The sequence below is a fragment of the Hetaerina americana genome, unplaced genomic scaffold (assembly GCF_022747635.1).
Source record: "Hetaerina americana unplaced genomic scaffold, ioHetAmer1.1.p SCAF_29, whole genome shotgun sequence".
NCBI classification, from domain to species: domain Eukaryota; kingdom Metazoa; phylum Arthropoda; class Insecta; order Odonata; family Calopterygidae; genus Hetaerina; species Hetaerina americana.
Window position 1 is genome coordinate 149,212 of NW_027286863.1, and position 20,592 is coordinate 169,803.

Sequence of the window (20,592 nt, forward strand, 5' to 3'; positions counted from 1 at the left end):
TAGTTTAGTGACGAAGGAGAACGGGCACAATGGCACAGCTCCGACCATTCTTTGCCTCACACTCGCGTGCTCGGGAGTCATAACTCGATACTTTGATCTAGTTTCTGAAAAGAATCATCGGTTCGTGAGACATTTTGGTTTATCGCCAACTCTGAAAACCCATTAAAGGCTATTTACTGATCGAGGCCGTCGATATAATATAAGAATTCGATAGTAAAGCTATTTTTATCACATGCATTGCGTGTTTGTTCATGACCGAAGATTAATATTGCTTCACATGACCGTCGCATTATATTTCCTTCCAAATTTCTTTCAATTCACTGACATTTATATTTCATTTCAACGATTTTATGAATAAAATCTCTGCTATTTTATGCAGAGGAAATATTTATGCAGGAGTTCCTTGTGCATTCGTTACATTTCCGTCATACAAGTATGTAGACGTTATTTATTTCATATTTAAGTCTTGTCTTCATCATTATCGTTGGTTTTAAAGTTTATATTCATTAAAATAAATAGAGGTAGAGTATTTTCTTGTTATATTCATTGCAGTTGTCCATACCGTTACTAAATGGCGCGTTTGACCTGTTTTGTCATATTGAATTGGCCAAGTTCTGCGCAACCAACCTATCTTTTCGTTGCCAAGTGAGCTACTTATTCGCCCGTCGTTCACGAGCGCTACATGAACGTCACGATCCAGAAATAAAGAAAGGAGATGTAGTGTTCTTGTGTAGTATGCACATAATAGCACTTTTTCTCCGCTCTGGGTTTCACTATGAAAACAATCTTTCGATTAGTTTTTGATAAAAATTAGAGAAGTGTTAAAAATCCATAAAATGTTAATGATTTGTTTTTAGGTAAGAGTTGCGCGTAAAATAATGGCAGGCCACCTGAAGAGGTCCAGACCGTGAGTCAGCCTTCTCTATCCCATTTCACGTCTGAATCTCGGGCTTGGATGAAAAAGTCAAAAGTTAAAAGGGCTCTTCGGCTGCATCCACCGCTAAAAATAAAATAGGTTCGTCCATTTACAAGGGAGGCCTCAGTCATGATTTCCCCGGCCCCTTCCATCTTTGAAGTATTGTCATGATAATATATGCAATTGAGCCTAAAGAAACCGCCATTTCACAAAAGAGTCAAACGGTTGCTTAGTACCTTTAAATCAGTTAGTTGTAGCGAGTTTGGAGTGTTTGAATGATGACTAATGATGCTCGCGAGTTCGCCATTTATTTTTCGGTATTGAAATATAAAGCGGAATACTTAGTTTTCTTCTCTTTGCTGAAAAAGACTTACTATTTAAATTAAGTGAGAATTTAATTTTGACAGGATGTCATCGATTTAGGGTAGAGGTAGTGAATTTTGTTTTTTCCTAAAAACCCATCGAATTAGCTTCCGAATGTACCGAGTCCTGTTTTACCTGAATTAGTTCCGAGTACCTGATCATGAAGCAAATTCATGTTGTAAGATTTTATATGCGACCTGGCAATCCATAGAATTGTTTTGGTTTTATTTTCGGATAAATATTACGTACAGGTATACTGTGCTTTCCTCAGCCTTCATTGGCTGTAATTCAAGGGATCAGCAAATGTTAAGCGGCTCGTATTTTCTCTTCAAGGAATGTTCCCTGAATCATTATCACTACAAAAATACCCCTTTAATTACCCTAGCCGCCCACTACCAATCAGAAGTTCTCGGATCAGATCCCGAACCGAAATGCCATCGGATATTCAGTTTATCGGTTTAGACTTATACGGAATAATTTTTAAATAATGCCTTGCAGAAAATAATTATCAGTTGTAACTCGAGTTAAATATCGATATTACATGTAAACTACGTACCCGATGGAATTAAGCAATATGTCAGCATAAATGCGCATTCTTGCTGACATTTAAAACATTACTTCGCAATATGAACTCCTTTCGCCCTACGCCATAACTTAATTCAGTTTCAGAAGGTCTTCATCCCCCCTCGTGCCTCTTCGCTTCATCCGTCGTGCCGCCCAGCCAACATTTCCCCTTCCTGTCATCATAGCTTCTTCCACCGCCCACTCACCCCTAAATATCTCAATCCCATTTTGAATGCGCTGCCTCCTTCGATGTCCTCCCTCCAACTCCCTCCTCCCCCGCGCCATCACCACTTCGCTTTCCCCCTCCCTGGTCAGCACCCCTCTCATCTCCATACCCGCCCCTCATAAGCTTCTGATCCACGCTCACCCACGTTTCGGCTGCGCATTGCGCTCCAAATAAAACCAAAAATTAAATCTTTTCCCCGCGTCTCCGCTGAGTCTGTTCATGATCACCTTCCCTTCATTAATGGCCAATCTCCTGGCTGGATTCCTCCGTCAACGTACCCTGCGAGAGGCACTATGACGTCTTTCGACCATTTGCGATAACTGCTGTACCACCTGCCATAATTTGTGCTCCTTCACGTTTAACTCGCTGAAGTAAGCCCGAGTGGAAAATTTGACAAAAAACAAAGTGTAAAAGCTGCGAAAGCAAAGCCCGGCCCAGTTCTTATTCTCCAGGTCTTATTCTAGGCCCTCGACTCAGTTTCTTCCCCGCCGCAAGGAGTACCTAGCGGAACGGGAAGGCCTCCGTCGGTGGTTTTGAAGGGCGGAAGGGGGGGTAGTGAATTGAGGTTGAATGGAGGGCGGGCCTTTTTTCCTCTTTTTCTTCAGATCGGGCTGCTGGTGGATGGCGGGGGCCCATTAACATGGGAATGCCGTTATTAACCGCAGTTCTTTGAGGGAGAGGGGATTGCGAATGTCCAATTACACCCGGGAACTGAGAATCTGGGAGATAATTAAAGAATAAAAAACCTCTAGTTCCTCTTGTCTCGCTTTTAAAACGATGAAAGCCGAATTCTTGAGGGTACTTAAGGCGGGAAGGTTTGAGGAAGGTCGAGATGAATGCCGAATAAAAAGGGAATAATTAAGACTATTCTGAATACGAATCTTTCTTTTTTTGGGGTATTAGAGTCAAAGCCACGTATTTTGGTAAGACAAACGATATTTTTCAGTATGTTTTGGTCCAAATTTTTTTGCAAATGTTTGTAATAAGTACAGTCGTGTATCACAATAGACAAAACGGCGCCGCTGGTTCTGAGATCGGATTACGAATGTCGAGAGTATTTTGGGTGCTGCTTCAGACGTGATTAGGGAAAAGTAGGTTTGAGGTGAGTGACAGTTCTTTTCTCTGCATAAAATTTGCTATTTTCTCTCAAACTTCGGCGCATGCATGACGAATTCAAGAAATTAAAATGAGATGACTGGGTTGGAATTCATGCAGAAGGAATGTTTGCATCATTTTTATAACCGACTTCCATGAAGAGTGATAATTTATTTGTACTTCTTTATTCCCAATAGTTAAGGTTCTCTTTGATATAAAACTTCTTATGCATAAAATTCCTCGGTGCATTGGGCTTTTCGTCTTCATAACTTGCATAATTAAGACTGGAATTGAAATAAAACTTCCTGTCTATCCGTCGATGTACACTAATGACTTCTACAGCATCAAACGCAACGCTCCGAGCAAAAGTCGACCACTTTAACCGTTTAATATTCTTTTGAATATTTTCTTTTAGGTACCTAATAATATATAATGATCAGATAAAGTGCCTTGAAAGCAGTTAATTTCATCAAAAAATAAAATCCCTAACTCCTCAAAGGTCGACTGCATCTCAAATCAAGGTTCATTAGTGCACTGCAGAATCTAAGCAAATGTATTGAGAACTGCATTTCCAAAATCGCGTCGAAATAAAACTATGTGTGCATTTGGACTTATTTTTGCTTCGCATGTTTGGATTTTGTTTACTATTAGAGCTTACTCACTTGTCATTCATGTGCTTAACCTAAAAATTTTGCTTTGTATATTATGTCCAGCTGCGTTTTTCCCAACGCAGCCATGCTTGTTTTGAAAAAAAAGAATTGACACGATACTTGTTTCATATACGCACTAGAAGATTAGATCCTCTTCTTTAAAGGTATGTAATTATTATTAATGATAAAATAAAACCTATTCTTACTCACGGATAATTTATTTCCAGCTGCATACTAGAGTATCACATAGGCATTTTCATTCATAATGCCTTCTATTTGATTAAATGACGAAATAAAAATATGTCGATTCTTTTTCAATGGAAAAAACTACTTACAGAAAGCTGTTTTTGTGCCCAGTTATATTTTTTCTTTGAAGATAAATTCTAAGTGCCCTTAAACCTGTTAAGTGAAGGCAAACTAAAAATAATAGCCTGAGATACTCGTTTACTTTTATATCCTTAGTAATACTGTATAACATGTAATCTTGAATAAACGAAAACAGTAAACATGATTGATATACTCGTAATTTTCTTATGTACTTTGCCGTGACATCAATCAGTCTGATTCTCCTTCTAGAAAACTCAGATGGACACTATTGTAAAAAACCAATTGTAATACAAGCGTTCCATTGGCTGTTTAAAAGTAGCCCGTTGTCTTCGAGAAAGATTCGCCCCGTCTGAAAAATTATAGCAGTTTGCATTATTTGACTGATCTAATTAGCACTGACTCCATTTCTGGGATAGGATGGAATTTCTTTTTAGACGCATGCGTGCAAGGAAACCTAATTGGTCAGAGATGGTGTGAGATCACATCACGTCATGGCTAAAACGGGTGATCCACTTGCATAAGAGCGAAGTATTTATTTTTTGAAATGCCGTTTCATTCATTTTAATGTTTCCCTCCCACTCCTCTCCTCCCCTCCCCTCCCCCCCTCCCCCCTCCCACTCTCTCTCTCTCGTTTACAGATCGACCTGCAGTGGATGGTGCTCAGCTGCGACCCCACGCGGCCAGAGAGGGAGCCATGCGAAGAACTTCCCGTGAGTCTTTGCGAAGGGCTATCCAAATTTGACACCGAGTGGAATTGTCCCTTCTTTCAGATAATAGTCCCCTCCTAGCTGTGCTACTCCAGTCGCCCATTTATTTTCAGACTTCTGAAATGACACTTGATTTTGCTATGATTAACTGGCGATATTTAATGGTGAATGCCCTTCGAGTAAGAAAATACAATCATTAAGGCCTATTGACGGAGAAGAAACTGCTCCAGTCTGATAGGTGTGAATTTTTTTATTATTTCATTGAATATCGATTGAAAAACTGGAACTGCGGGTAAGTAAAATGTCATCTTTTACTCGGCAAAAGTAATATTTTTCTATTCTAACTTAGATTTTTGAAAATGAATAGTTCTTTGGAATATTTTTTGAGAAAACAAATCATTTGAGTATTTGGTGACTTTTCTGGTCGGTTTTACTGTCGAGGTTTAAGAAAGGACCAAGCTCATTTGCTCCAAAGTGCTTTTTTATCGTTTACCTCAAGTACTCTCTGTTTTGCTGTGTCACCAAGGGTCATGGATAAGTATCTTAAACGTTTTCTCTACTCCCCACTTTCTATTTCACCCAGTTTCGGCCAAAGTGACTGAGAATACGTGTTTTATTGGTCGCGAATGAATATTCCCCACCCAATGGTGTGAATTGCTTTCGCCAAAATGATTCATAGAGTGCCATTATACAGCTCAATCACAGGGCAAATGGTTCAAGGATATTTTCAACGCTTTTCGAATGCAAAGTTGAATATAATTTTGAGTGTAAATTCTTCGAATACAATATTAATGGCCCAATAGAATTGAATACTGATTTACTTCTCAAGGAAGGCTTTGGCTTCCTTGGCGCTGCATCTAAAGGAATTGTCCGTTTGTTGATTTTCATTTAAACAAGTGGCGATCAGCAATGGCATCGTGTTAAGCGTGATCTTTCGATCACTCTCACCTTATTGCGTGTCACTCATGCCCTCGACCCGTGTCATTTCAGAGACCGTCTCTAAAACCTCAGGGAGCCTCCTGCGAAACAGTCTGCCCACAAGGACCTCCCGGAGTCAACGGATCCGCGGTAAGTGGACTCTTCGCCACCTTCCATTCTCCTTGAATGTGATCACTGACAAATGTCATGCGTCTTCATTCCATATTACATGTTTGCTGCTCTCAGGACCAAATCGTGTGAACGATCATGTATCACCCAGCAATAAAATGCGAAACGAAACGACATCCCAATAGATTGAGACTTGATTTACCTCAGCTAATTAACAAATGATAATTATTAATGGAATTAAATTGATCGCCATTAAAACTAGGAACAATAATAAACGTAAATAACTGAGATTTTTTCAACTCAGGACACGAAGAACCAAGAAATTCAGGAGGGGTGTTTTTGTAAGTTATCTAATTTCTTAAACCTTAAAACTGACTTAATCCTTGTAATTTAAATGCAACAATTTCAGAGCGTAAAAATCATTCGCCTTGACTGGGACCACCAGCTCACAAATCCATTATTGCAATGGCCAACATTCACGAATTAAAGTTTGAATTGCGACCTAATGCACCCCATTCGCCAGATTTAGTCCCCTCGGATTATTTTCCGTTCACAAACTTGAAAAAATAGCTCAGTGGTCAATGATTTTCCAACCATGAAGAAGTGATGTCAGCGGTTAATGGCGATTTTGAGGAGCATTTCAGTTCTCAAAATGAAAAGGGTATCAAACAAATTAAAAATCGCTGGGAAAAGTGTATAGAGCTGAAAGGAGATTATGTTGAAAAATTAATGCATTTTTTTCCAAATTTTTTGTGTTTTCTTTGTTGAAAAAGGGTGTCGATATCAAAATATCAACACCCACTTTATGGGTCAAATTTTTGCACAGCCTTGATATCGTCTATGTTGACGGAGCAGCGAACGCTACTTAACAACGCGTGCTCCAAATCTTTTTGGGTCCGTCTATCTGCCTGAAGACCTTCGGCGGCACGCGCCGAATTCTAAGGGGCCTAGTTATTTTCACTACACTGAAAAGGTTTTTGCGCCATGAACTTAAATATCATATTTGTGAATATTTAATCCCAGTTTTTCGCCCATTTCCCGCACCTCACAGTTTTTTTGACTCGAAATTAATATTTGTCGGACGCCGGGAATGGACGCGCTGGGACAGTTACATGCTGGAACGGATGGGGAAACTTTAACGCATTAGGTAGCACCGGCATGTTAAACTGAATTGCTAATTCCTTGTCTTAATTTTTACCATGGCAAATTATTGCTAATATTTGAATGTTCATGGGCAATTTTCATGGATTTTGTCTCATCAATTATAGTGTTAACCCGTGCGCGAGTTTCCCTAACGGTCCCATAGTATTAACCTAAGGTAATTGCAAACATAACCAATTTATATATATATATGTTTATATATATATTATATATATATGTTATATATGTATTTATGTATAAACATACATATATATTATATATATATGTATGTTTATATATATATATATATATATATATATATATATATATATATATATGTATACAACCTTGACGTGGTGGAAGGGTTTGTGCGTTCCGAAGACCCCTAGAGCTGTGCTGGCGGGAGTAATAATAATTGCTCCTGGTAGGGTCACCGATGCCAGATAGGTCGAAGGTTAGGAGCCAGACGAAACGATTAGAAAAATATGGGAGGAAGAAGCTTCATGGGTTAATTCTTAGAATCTATGAGGAAGGAATCTGGCCGGAAGGCTTTGTGAGATCAGTGTTAGTTTCTATTCCGAAAAAGGTAAAGGCTACATCATGTGAGGACTACAGGACAATAAGTTTGATATCTCACGCAGCTAAAGTTGTTCTCAGGATCATAAACAAAAGGATAGAGAGTAGGGCAAATTACTACTTAGGGGATGATCAGTTTGGGTTTAGGAAGGGGAGAGGTACGCGTGATGCCATTGCAGTAATGAGATTATTAATCGAGAGGAATATAGAATGCAACCAGGAGGTATTTGCCTGTTTCGTAGATTTCGAAAAAGCGTTTGATAAAGTGAATTGGGAAAAACTAGAGAGTATATTGAAGAAAATAGGAATAGATTGGAGGGAAAGGAGGCTAATCCGCAACCTGTGCATGTCTCAGACTGCCCAGGTACGAGCGGGGAACGGGGAGTGCAGTTGGGCAGTGTTAGGAAGAGGTGTAAGCCAGGGTTGCCCATTACACCGTTGCTGTTCAACCTTTATGCAGAGGAAATGATTAAAGAGGCATGGGAAGAACTGGAGATAGGAATGAAAGTGGGCGGGGAATTCTTAAAATCAGTTAGGTTTGCTGATGACCAAGCTATAGTTTGTCAGTCAGCCAAGGGGCTGCAAGCATTGCTTAGTGAATTGGAAATTCAGTGCGACAGGTATGGGATGAGAATCAATATTAATAAAACAAAGGTCATGCGATGTTCTAGAAATAAAAAGGCTAAGCTTAACATTACAATAGACGGGCGAAAACTAGAGCAGGTAGAACAGTTCACGTATCTCAGAAGTGTTTTGGACCAACATGGTCAAAGTAGTGGGGACGTAAGGAGAAGAATTGCGCTAGGCAAAGAGGTTTTCACAAGAGGAGGGAGTTGATGACAGGGATGTTGAGTAAGGATATTTTGGGGGCTTTTGAAATGTGGGTATGGAGAAGAATGGAGAAGGTGAAATGGACAGAGAACAAAACAAATGAGGAAGTCCTCGGTATTGTGGTCGAAGAGAGGGGTTTGCTGGGAGCAATCCTATGGAGGCAGGAAGTGTGGCTGAAGGGGGTATTGACCGGCAGCGGGAGGTTGAAGACTGTAATAGAGGGGAGAATGTTAGGCAAACGAGGAAAGGGAAGGAACAGGATAGGGATGTTGGACGGGATGAAGGGAGGAAGAAAGTACTCAGAGCTGAAGAGGGACCTGATGTAAAGTAGGATATTGTGTTTTGCTAGGGGTCACAAATTATTTAATTACTAATTCTGTCCATCCAAAAACCTACCTTAACCGGTAGATTACCTAATAATAATATATAAATATAAATATATATATATATATATATATATTTATTTATTTATTTATAAAAATATGGGTATGCACACACACACATATATATATATGCATAAACATATGTTTATATTGCTATTTTACGGTAGATTACTACAAATTTTATAGCAAGTTTCATATTTATAATATATCATATATTCCAGAACATCGCATTTCGCCGCTTGGGGAATTCCCCGCTGCTCGAGAACTCTTGAAGTAATTTAATGTGATATTCAAATGTAGGAAGTATTTAAGTCATATGCTTACTATAATTTTCCTAATAATGTCTTCAACCTTGGAAAAAAATTGTAATGTATTGATGGGCGGAGTTTGTGCGTCATCATGCTGGAGGCGACGTGGGTAAGGTATTCAACAGCTTACTCCGACTTAGGCGCAAGGAACTGAGCAAAGGTCCGGTGGGCTGGAGTGGGGCGAGGGAGGAGGGAAAGATGGTGGTTTGGTTGACGGATGACTGGGCCGGGGCTGATGAAGCACGCTCTCCCTCCTCGGGTTATCTCGCCCGAAATAGCACCGGCGACGTTGCCTGCCTGCCTCCTGACCACCACCAACCACGTCGCCCTGCATTATTCGTGATCCTCACGCATGGGATGGGAAGGGGGCGTGTGCAAAGAGAGGGTGTCGGGGGGGGGGGGGTGACGTCCGGTCGAATTTTGTCCCCTGACGATGCCCAGCGGCGCATGGACCGATCGTCGGTTTCGGGAATTGCGTTAACGAGCGGCGAGGGTATTCTCTCGCCGACGAAAGGTGGGGCCGTGCCCGGAGGGCGGATTCTCGCGGTGTTTCGGGCCGATAGATTCCCCACTACGGAGCCGGATATAAAGAGGGAAAGGGAGAACGTCATCATCCTTTCGAACACGTCTACGCTAATATGAGTAACCATTGTGTTATCAAATTTCTACATGCACGTTATAAACTGCGATTCTCAACGGGAACGTGTGTCAGAGGGTTCTAGGGATGTACTCTTTATTATTTAAGTTCCGGCGAATGAGATGTGTTCGCAATAAGGGTGTCGAATTATAATTAGGATGTTTTGAGCATCGTGGTTGGAGGAGGAGGCATTGGGTCTTTGGGTGCGATGGGAGAAAGAGTCTCTGAATCTTCCCTTGCCGAAAAATATTGCCTCGTTCATTTTTTTCACTTCATCTAGTTCCATCGTTTCGAATTCATTTATTCTGTTCTCTTCGAACTCTGTCAATCACCATGGTGTGCGAACCTCCCTTCTTGCATGGGATCGTATCAAAGAACTAAATTCTTGAACTTAAGTCTCAATTTTCACAATCTGCAAGAACTCATCATTTTTCCGCATCTCCATTAGACTTTTTTTTCTCCATTTTCCTCCTGACCCACATATCAGAAGCCTTCAATCTACTTCCATCCTTTTCCCCGAAAGATCAGGTTTTTTTCCACACAGTGCTACCCTTTATATTTAATTATTTATCTTTTGGAAGAAACTGCGGGAGATGCCTTGACATTAACTTTCAGCGGAGTCATTCGCTAAATGAGCATTGTCATACAACTATTGTAGAGTGTAAAAATGATTCTTCATTCAATCATTCAGAAAAATGATTTTTATGCCCTGAAATTGCTGCATTGCATATATTTATTTTTTATTTACCTCATTATCTACCAAATCTGTCATCATATTTTTCTGCTTGCAAATATTTATTTGGCGAACGAAATTCTTCGCTTCATATCCCTTCTACTACGTCCACCTTGCTTTAAAATATTGCACAACTATGTAAACTCTTTAATCTCTCCTGGATTCTTCCCTCTGATTTCAATGCCTGACTGTGCCTTCCTAGTCGTGACAATAAATAGCCCGAGTATCCCAATTGACGCATGAGATCTCATCGGTAATGACTGTCGTGGTGGCACGCAGTAAAAGGATTATCTCCCTCGAGGGTATAAGACACCTATTCGAGTCCCTGGCCAACAAATTTTGGACGCCACCCTTCCCAAAAACACAGCTAAATGAATGTTTTGAAAGAATTTTATACCGAAGAGTCTTTAAGGAAGTACTAGCTGAAATTTAAAAACTACAATTGTTTTAGAGAAATCCTATGTATAAACCGTGACTCGTAAATTGTAGCAAGTGGAAGGCTTTAAATGGAAGTATTTGACGTAAAACATGTACACTATTATGGTGGTCTATTAGTGTGATGAATAATTAAATTTTAGGTAAAAAAATCAATACCTCACGCACCTCTTTTCCTTATTTAAATTGGATAGCAGATTAGTACTCCGTCAATTAGGGGGGCGCTAAACTGTCGATCATTTGGCCACTTCCATGGAAGTTCAAAAGCCCCGATTCCTGATTTCTCATCGCCTTCTCTCCACCTATTTATATATTGCCACATCTCCCTCAAACCTTTCCCTATTTCGGAAATAATGTCATTTATCTTCGCCTCCTCTAATTATTAATCAATATTATTACTAGTAGTAGACTATCGGACGGGGTAGATTTCTGATAGACTCGGGGGCCAAGCAATGCTACTCTTCTGAGTCCTGACAACATCCTACCACTGCACAACACTCGTACGACACACGGCTTTTCCACGCCGCATATTCTCTCTTCCTCCCTCCATGCCGTGAATCATTTTGCCTCCCTCGAGCCCGCTCGCTCACTCACCCAACCTCCATTCTCCTCTCTGCCATAGCATCCTGAAGCCTCTCAGAATTCTGCCAATTATTCCAATTAGCCTTCATATCTAAAGCTACAATTCAATGCATCGCTCTCCCTTGCAGGTTCTGTATTCTTGCGTCAAAGTGCTTGCGGTACCCTCTCATCCCGAAGGCCATTCCAAAATGGTAATCGCGAATTTCAAATCTGACCACAGTTGGTGAAAACTTCAAACTTTTAGTTGTCATGGCAATGCGGAATGCGTCGAAAACCGTCACCGGGGTCGACTCGCGGGGCGCCCTCTCGCCTCCGCTCTTCCCTCGAGCAATTGTCCTCATCTCCTCTCGGGACGCGATCAAAATCCCCCATCGAGGGGACGTCCTTCTCAAGGACGGAGGGGAGGGGGGAAATACGGACGCGCCTTGAGATATTCGCCACGGAGAGGGCGGGCGGCGGGAAAAGGTCACGTCGTGCGAAGAGCAAGGGGCGGAATCCGAAAAAAAGGACAGATGGGTGTTTTTTTCTTGACTTTTTTGCAACCGCCCGGGCCGACGCTAAATATTCCCGAGGCCGTCCCCCCTCCTGAGGAAGGGCAACGAAGCGGTGGAGCGGACGACGAAACTGTAGGGGAACTAAACGAATGGCGTCCGGGACATCCGCGGACGGCGGCACTACTAAATAGATCCGCGTTCCGCACTCCGCCCCGTTAATATCAACCTTCTCAGGAAAAAATTCATAAAATAAATAATAATAAGACCTTCAAGAAAAACCTTGGTTAAATAATTATAATAAGACCCTCGATGTGAATTGCTCTTGTGTCACGTCCGAATAACGTGCGTAGATCAGTATTATTGATATCCTCCGTACCCATTCGGACGTCGGACAAGGAGAGTGTTGCTGGAGAAGGGAGGGTCGAGGGAGGGAGAGGAGGAGAGGGGCGTGAGGAGTGTGACGGAGGCATGGCATCTTTCATCCGGGTCTGGGCAGGCGTGGAAGGGGGAGGGGTCGGAATGGCAATAGGCGCGTAGGTACGAGGGCAAGACAAAGGCGAGAGAGAGGGATGGGGGAGCAAGGTGTCTGGAGGGGGCGAAGGCAGAGGACGTCTCCGACACGCTCCGTGCACGGAGGAGGGGAGCAAAAAGTGAGCCACTCTCCAAAATGTTTCACGCCTCCATCACACGTCAACGCGCGCGGCACGGGGTCGACGGGCCGGACGGAAACGAAAAGGAAGAATGGGGAGTGAACAAGTTTGTAGGGCAGGGAGGCGCACACTCCCGCCGGCCTCACCCTCCCTCACTCCCTCCTCCCCCCCACACACACACGTATCACCTTCTCTTTGCACGACGGTGATTTCTTTCAAACCCGAGGGCAGTCGCGAGAAATGTCTGCTGCTGGCGAGTCCGACGAGAAAGGAGAGAGGGAGGACCCGAGTGAGCCGTGGGGGGATGGTGCTGGAAAGAGTGGGTAATTGATTATCACTCAACCGAGCTAAAATGAGGATGAAAAAATCAAATGCTGTTTGGAGAGCAGATGATTGTTTCCGTTGGAAATGTAACATCGGATGACATTTCGCACGATATCTATCGGACGAAAATTTCCGTAATAGACACCTATTTAAACGGCCCGTCCGCACAAATAAGTGGCTTGGTCAAAGTTTTGAAGGCCCTTTATCAACAATACTCCATTGAGGACCTATAGCGATGTATCTTCCACGCATTAAATATGTAACTGGTGAGGACAAGCAAGTGACGGAATATTTTGAGCTGGAATCAGGAACTCTATGAACGCTTCAAAGGTATTTGTCCTTGCATACTGCCTATCAACTACGATTTGACACCAGATTATAACGCTTTATTCTGAATTATAATGTTGAGCTGAGAATTGGTTAATCGAGAGGATATTAGCTACAATGAACCATGCATAATTATCAGAATTTCAACCGGAGGTTAGGCATACAGGGTTCGTCCGGAAAATAAGTGTACTGACTCCTGGGCTGGGCGCGCCGCTCCAGGCGCGCCCAGCACCGCTCTGACGGGCTGCGATTGGAGGGGGGTATGTTGGCAAGCGACGCTGAAAAAGGCAGTCGGCTCTGAGCTGTGGTGTAGTGAGGAGCTCTGTTAACGCGAACCTCCACGCTCGACCCACGTCACGGAACGCGATGCCGAAGTTTTTGGAGCAGCGCTATTCAATCAAATTTGCGGTAAAGCTTGGGAAATCGTCTACCGAAACTGTCGGTATAATTAACCAGGCTTACGGGGAGTCAGCCATGTCCAGAAACATGATCTTTCGGTGGCACAAGATGTTCGTGGAGGGCAGAGAAGAGGTCGACGACGAGTCTTCGAGAGGTTCCCGATGATGCCTTCGCGGGAGCGTTCCAGGAATGGGAACGCCGCTGGAACAAGTGTATCGACTCACAAGGGTCCTATTTTGAGGAATATTAGCTTAAGATATGTAAAAGTGTAATACATTTTTTTTCCTGAGCTCAGTACACTTATTTTCCGGACGAACCCTGTACAGCCAACCATCATTATTCCCAATCCCATAATAATATCCTCGCCCTAAGACAACTCTTCCGTTTCGTACCTCTCTTTATTTAATTTACGAATCATCGCCTGGCGTACGTCATCCACCTTTCATCACATGTCCCCTTCATTTATCCATTTCTCAAGGTAGGCTCAACTCATGTTATTTTTATTTGTAAGACCCATATTCTTCTTCATGTTAAGAAAATACTCGTTGAAACTTTGATACGAGGCATTGTTCCGTACGGCGCGGAAACATTGGTTGGGAGAAGGGTAGATAAGGTGGATTGGAGAGCGAGGGAAGCAAACGAGAGCTTGATTGCTGGGCATGTTGGAGGAGAGTGCGCTGCTGGGAGAAATGAAAAAGTGGCTGGCAGGTTGGGTGCACAGAATTTTGATTGGTAATCAGATGTTTAAAACTATGACGGAGGGTTAAACGTCTGAGAAACGAGGAAACAGTAGGAATAGGATAGGCATATTGGACGGAATGAAGGGAGGAAGGACGTATTCCGAATTGAAGCAGGGTTTATTTTAAATTGGGAGTCAGATTATGTTTTGAGGAGAGGCAGGGATATTTATTAATAAATCGTTGCATATGCCGTTTCTCCGAAACCTATTTTACTTACTTTACCCGGTAGAATACCAATAATTACAATTCTTCTTCGTGTTCACTCTACCATAGATATCTTCGTTTTTCATTTGTCGCACAAGGTTTCGAAACATCATTTTATCCCAGGCCCAATTTTTTCCAATTACCCAAGTCTCAGATCTTTGGGGTTCAAAGTTCACGCGATTATTTTCACTGTTCCCTTGTCGTCTGGGACGTATCTTCTCCCTTGTACCACTCCGCAATTGATTTCGGTCGGACTGCTTCAATTCAACGTTGTTTTGCTTCCGAAGCAGGTGAAAGATTCCACTTGATCCAATATTTCCCCTCCCCGCGCGGGATCCTCTTTCCTTCCGCTTAGATATCTCTTTTCCATATGAGAGCTTCATTCCTGCAATTGCATGCATTATCCCGATGTACATGTTTCATAGCGTTGAAGGAGCCAAGGAAAGGAAGCTCAATTTTCTGGAATTTTCCTTGCGTGCGGAAATAATGCCCTTTCTAATGTAACCGAAAATTCATGGCGCGGATTTTCATCGAGAGAAGTTGACGCCCCGGGGGCTCGTAAGCATCGCTAATTTTTCTCGCTTTTATTTCCGAGCGTCCCAATGTGCAGAGCGGAGACGTATGACCGTCGTCGTACCCGCTCGAGCGAATGATGAGCGCGGCTTGAGGGCGGGAAGCATATTGACAGTTCAAGGTCGTTTTCCATCATCCTAGTCACCAAATGAGCGGCACGATCTTCTGAGTTCTTTTGACGAGGCTGCTTAGACGAATGAATTCGGTTGATTGATACCCGAGCGTCAGGCGTGCGTTTACCAAACGGTCCCCTTCAGCGATTGCATTGATGCGATTGTAATAAGGGTGATTCGTCCTCTCATGCTCGCAGTGTATTTCCGGTCCGATGCGACGAATTAAGTTAACGTTGGGGTGATCCGAAATTCTTGGGCCGAAACGTTGACACCGTATCGTGACGCGGTAGCGGATATCCAACAGGGCCCAAGCGCAACTTGAATCTGGACGTGCACGACTCACAGGGTCCGAGAACTAAAAGGTAAAGTGTTCTGATTTCTGAGAGCCGCCAAACTTGGATTATACATTCATAACCATCGAAAACAGCATTATTTCATTAGTCACACGCACTCTTTCCAAAGGGCCGCTTGAAACTCACAAACCCGCGTTTCTACCGTACCTGTTAGACGCGAATGTTGTTGCATGTACGACGTGATCTCAGCCTTCGGAGCGTAAAGAAAACAATTCTTACATTGCAATGTAATTGGCTGATTTCTCACATTACTAATATACCAGGTATTAGTTCTGGTAAAATAACCAACCTCCAGTATTTACAGAAAGCAATAGCCTATGTACTTGAAACTTTAATTTCAGTATTGAAATAAAGGGCCGTTTGCACCACTCGGAATGATCGGAAGTATACATACGTTTAAATGACTAAGCATTGAATTTAGATTGACCAGCCAAATAGGAAAAGCCATATAATCACATAAAGCCACGTTTATCCTTAAATATTTACGGCTTAAATACAACCAGAAGAATACAAAATAGTATACACTGATATAATAGAAATGAAGTGCTTAATAAAGGAGGGATACTGTAACACTTCCATTGTGGCGGTGATAAGTGACTTTACTCAATGGGACTTAACGAATTTCTTGGCCAAAGAAGCAAGTGCGGATGTTGAAGATTATAAGTCCCAAAAGCAAATGCAAAGTGAACATCGTCGGCGGAATGCATACGAAAACAGTTAAAAACTCTTTCTTAGTGAAATTCTTCAATAACTACTATTATTTTATCTTGATATACAAACCTAGCCTATTGTCATTTAGTGACCCATCTTTTAATCATTAAAAACAAATATAAAAAGACTTCTAAATTTACACATAACAGTGTGATAGTGCGAGGGCGATTCGAAAAGTAAGGTGTCCTATTTTTGTCATAATAAATCGAATTTATTCTCAAATCTGTGCACATCGTTGGAAAGGTTGACCATTTAGCTATTTTTCTACGTAGTCACCTTGACGATCAATCACTTTTTGCATCCTTGTAAGCAGCTTTTTAATACCGACGTCGTACCTTTCTCCTGCCGCGTCGCGAAGCCAACCAAAGACTGCTTCGCCATTTAGTGGAAGTGTGCGGTGAAAAGTGATGGACATCAAAAACATGCGGAAGTGGTGGAGGGAGTTTTTTGATGGCCGGGAAAACGTCCACGATGAGCAGCGGTCGGGGCGGCCGATTTTGCCGGAATCAACGGTGGCTCCAATTGACGAAATGGTGCGCAATAACCGGAGAATTACCCTTCATGAGAAAAAGGAAGGCCTTAATGAAAAGAGTGGTTACTTCTCCGTGCAGAATATTGTGTTGAAGGTCCTCGGTTACAACAAGGTGTCTCACCAAAGGAGTGTGTTTGCATCATGACAATGCACACCCATATGTGTCACATCAAACGACCACCCTACTAAATGAATTCGGCTGGGATATCATCGAACACCCTCGTTACGGACCAGACGTTGCCCCCAGCGACTACCACTTGTTTCCCGCTCTAAAAAAACACCTAGGAGGACAGAAATTCAATTCAGACGAGGAAGTGCAAGAAGCAGTCAGTCGTGAGTTGGGAGTCGGCTTCGGGACGTAAATTCCTTTCGAACATTCCCCCGAATCCTCCTTTCCTCCCCTTGATTACGTCTGCGGCCGAAATTAAGGTTATCCTCACCTCGCTCCCAAACTATAAGGCGCCAGGATTTGATAATGTTTCAAATCGCGAGCTCAAGCTCGCCGCCTCTGTCCCCGGTTTCCCTCTCATCCTTTCAGAATTAATTAATCACTGCTACCTCTCCTCCCGTTTTCCTTCCCCTTGGAAGTCAGGGAAAGTTATTCTCCTCCCGAAACCAGGGAAAGATGCCACCACCCCGGGAAATAGTCGTCCGATTACCCTTCTTTCAAACGTCTCGAAAATTTTCGAGAGGGTCCTTCTGACCCTCCTAGAAACCCACGTCCGCGACCGCGGTATTCTCCGTCCTGAGCAGCTTGGCTTTCATTCGCGTGTGTCCGCGTGTCATCAGATCCTTCGCCTCAGTGAACATATTTCGCACGGCTTCAATCTTCGCCGTACGACGGACGCCGTCTTCCTGGACGTCGCCCGTGCTTTCGACCGCGTTTGGTACAAGGGCCTCATTTACAAAATGCATATCCTCGACTTTCCCCTCCCCTTCTCCTCCTAGTTCCGCGTGTCGTTGGGTGATTCCCTCTCTTCTGTAAAGAGAGCCGAGGCGGGCGTGCCGCAGGGCTCTCTTATCAGCCCTCTGTTATTCAACTTGTAAGTCCAAGATCTGCCTTCTACACCTCACACTTCCCTTTACATGTACGACGATGGCACTGCCATCGCCGCCACATCTCGAACACGCTCCGCGAACATCAGACGACTTACAGCACACCTTGACAAACTGCACCGGTGGACACGGACTTGGAAAATACGAATCAATCCTGACAAAAGCGCACAAATTCACTTTTCCCGCAGACGACAACGCACACCCCACGTTCCTCTTTTCTTCCACCAACACATTATACCGAGGGCTTCTTCGCACCGATTTCTTGGTGTCATTCTAGACAACCAGCTCACTTTTCAGCCGCACCTCGACTTTTGCCGTCAGAAGGCAATGGTCGCAAAGAGCCGTCTCGGCTGCCTTTCCTCCGTGATTTCTCCCCTGAATCACGCCGACAGGATGCGACTTTACAGGTCAATCATTCGCCCGCAGTTTCTGTACGCTTGCCCCGTGTTTGCCATCCGGAAAACGCCCTGGCGTCACCTTGAAACCATCCAAAACAAGGCTGTTCGGTCGTTACTCCAAGTGAGTCGTTTCACTAGGATGGCCGACGTGCGAGCGGCGCATAAACTTCCATCCGTCGCGGAATTTATTCGCTCGCAAGTCGCGTCTTTCAAATCCCGCCTCGCACCGTCTGGAAATCCGCCGCTACAAACCATCTGGGACTATGATCCCGGAGAGAAACACACTTATACACTGCCTAAAGATATTACTCGCCTATGAGTCTTTACTATGTCTTTTAATTTTAAATTTTCTTCATAGTATTAAGCCGCTTCACGGCCGGACGGATCTCTTCCTCCGTCCTCTACGTTATTTTAGTATCATTTTATCCGCTTCACGGTCTTGCTGTAACCCGCTTCCTCTTGCCCAAGTGTAATTTCCCGCTGTGGGAAACGGGCGACCCTCGCCTCCGCTTCCATTTTGTGCCGCTCTATGCTCAGAGTGTGCCGGTGGGCAGTTAGTGACGTACTTTTCTTTTTCTCTTTTGTAAAAAGCCGTTCCCTGTCGGCTTTCCTTTCTTGTTAGATTAAGAATCATATTTTATTCCTAGTTTTAAGTTTCTCCTTCTCGCAAACCGCACTTCCACCTCAGCCATGTTTCCTTCTTCAATGCCATGCGTTTCTTATGTACAATGACCGGTAAAGGTGGGACTTCACTCACCGGGACGGTTTATACTTGCCCGCTTGGGCAGTCAATGAACTTTTGTGCGGGAGAAAGGTACGACGCCGGTATTGAAAAGCTGCTTACAAGGATACAAAAAGTGATTGATCGTCAAGGCAACTATGTAGGAAAATAGACAAATGCTGAGACTTTCCTACGAAGTGCACAAAATTGAGAATAAAATTGATTTTTCATGAAAAAAATAGGAGACCTTACTTTTCGAATCGCCCTCGTATATAATGTATTCGAAATCTTAATTCTCCTCCCCATTCAATACGTTGGTCACTCAAAATTCGACATGAATAATATCGGCCCATCACGGGAGCTGGTGGAATATTCGAATCCAACGAAATTAATATTTTTAGGACTCCAACAATTGTCACTAACTCGCCGTGGACAAACTTATATCAACGTAAAATATCAGTGATTCTCGAGGCAATAGTTTATTAACTTACTTCCAGGATAAACAGCCAATAATAAAAAAATGACAATGCACTTTGTGCTCTATGCCGTGGGTAACAGGCAAAAAGAAATATCGTGAGCTAATTTAAAGGTTTCTAATTTGTACTTAGCGACAACAACAGGGATTATTTTTTAGAAGGAGCACCGCACTCTACTTCCTTTTAGTGCATTGCATAAACTGTACTCAAGCATTCATTAAAAAAACGAGGAGTAGGTAGAGGAGGTAAAATGTTAATTAAAAGAGGTCAGTCGCATTCCAAACATCAAGTGACAGTAGCAATTGATAACGAAGCCGACGGTATTCTTGACCTCCCTTCCCCCCTCCTCTGGTTTCCGTCCTCCCCTCACCCTCCAATTCCCAAGACGGCATTCCGAATCCCCTCGGGCAGCGTCATGGGCAATTCAAGCCATCCTTTGTGAGCAATTACAGCGGAAGTGGGCGAATTCCAGCGGACCCACGAAATGATACCCCTCAGCTGGCGCCATGCGGGGCGGAGAGACGTCCCCTCAGAAGCGGAGCCCGCTGCCGTGATCCGGCGAAAGTTCCCACCCCTGTTCTTCCCCTTTTTCCCGCATCCCACCCTAGATTACCTTAAAAAAATATATATAAATATATATATATAGTATATATACATATATATATATATATATATACATATATTTTTTTAAGATAATCTACCGGTTAAGGTAGGTTTTTGGATGGACACAACTACCAAACAAATATTTTATTACTCCTAACAAAATACAAAATCCATCATCCTACTCTACATCAGGTCCCTCTTCATCTCTGAGTACTTTCTTCCTCCCTTCATCCCGTCCAACATCCCTATCCTGTTCCTTCCCTTTCCTCTTTTGCCCAACATTCTACCCTCTATCACAGTCTTCAACATCCCCCTCCCGGTCAACACCCCCTTCATCCACTTTTCCTGCCTCCATAGGATTGCTCCCAACAAACCCCTCTCTTCGCCCACCATACCAA

At 43.2% G+C, this 20,592-nt stretch overlaps 1 protein-coding gene across 1 annotated transcript in view; it reads left to right on the forward strand.

The window, feature by feature from the left end:
* Positions 1 to 20,592, forward strand: part of LOC139689925 (collagen alpha-1(IX) chain-like) — a 110,227-nt gene that overhangs the window by 44,890 nt on the left and 44,745 nt on the right. The window contains exons 7-8 of the mRNA XM_071587057.1: positions 4,780 to 4,851; positions 5,839 to 5,916. Coding sequence (XP_071443158.1) covers positions 4,780 to 4,851; positions 5,839 to 5,916 — 150 coding nt within the window. The remainder of the gene's footprint in view (positions 1 to 4,779; positions 4,852 to 5,838; positions 5,917 to 20,592) is intronic.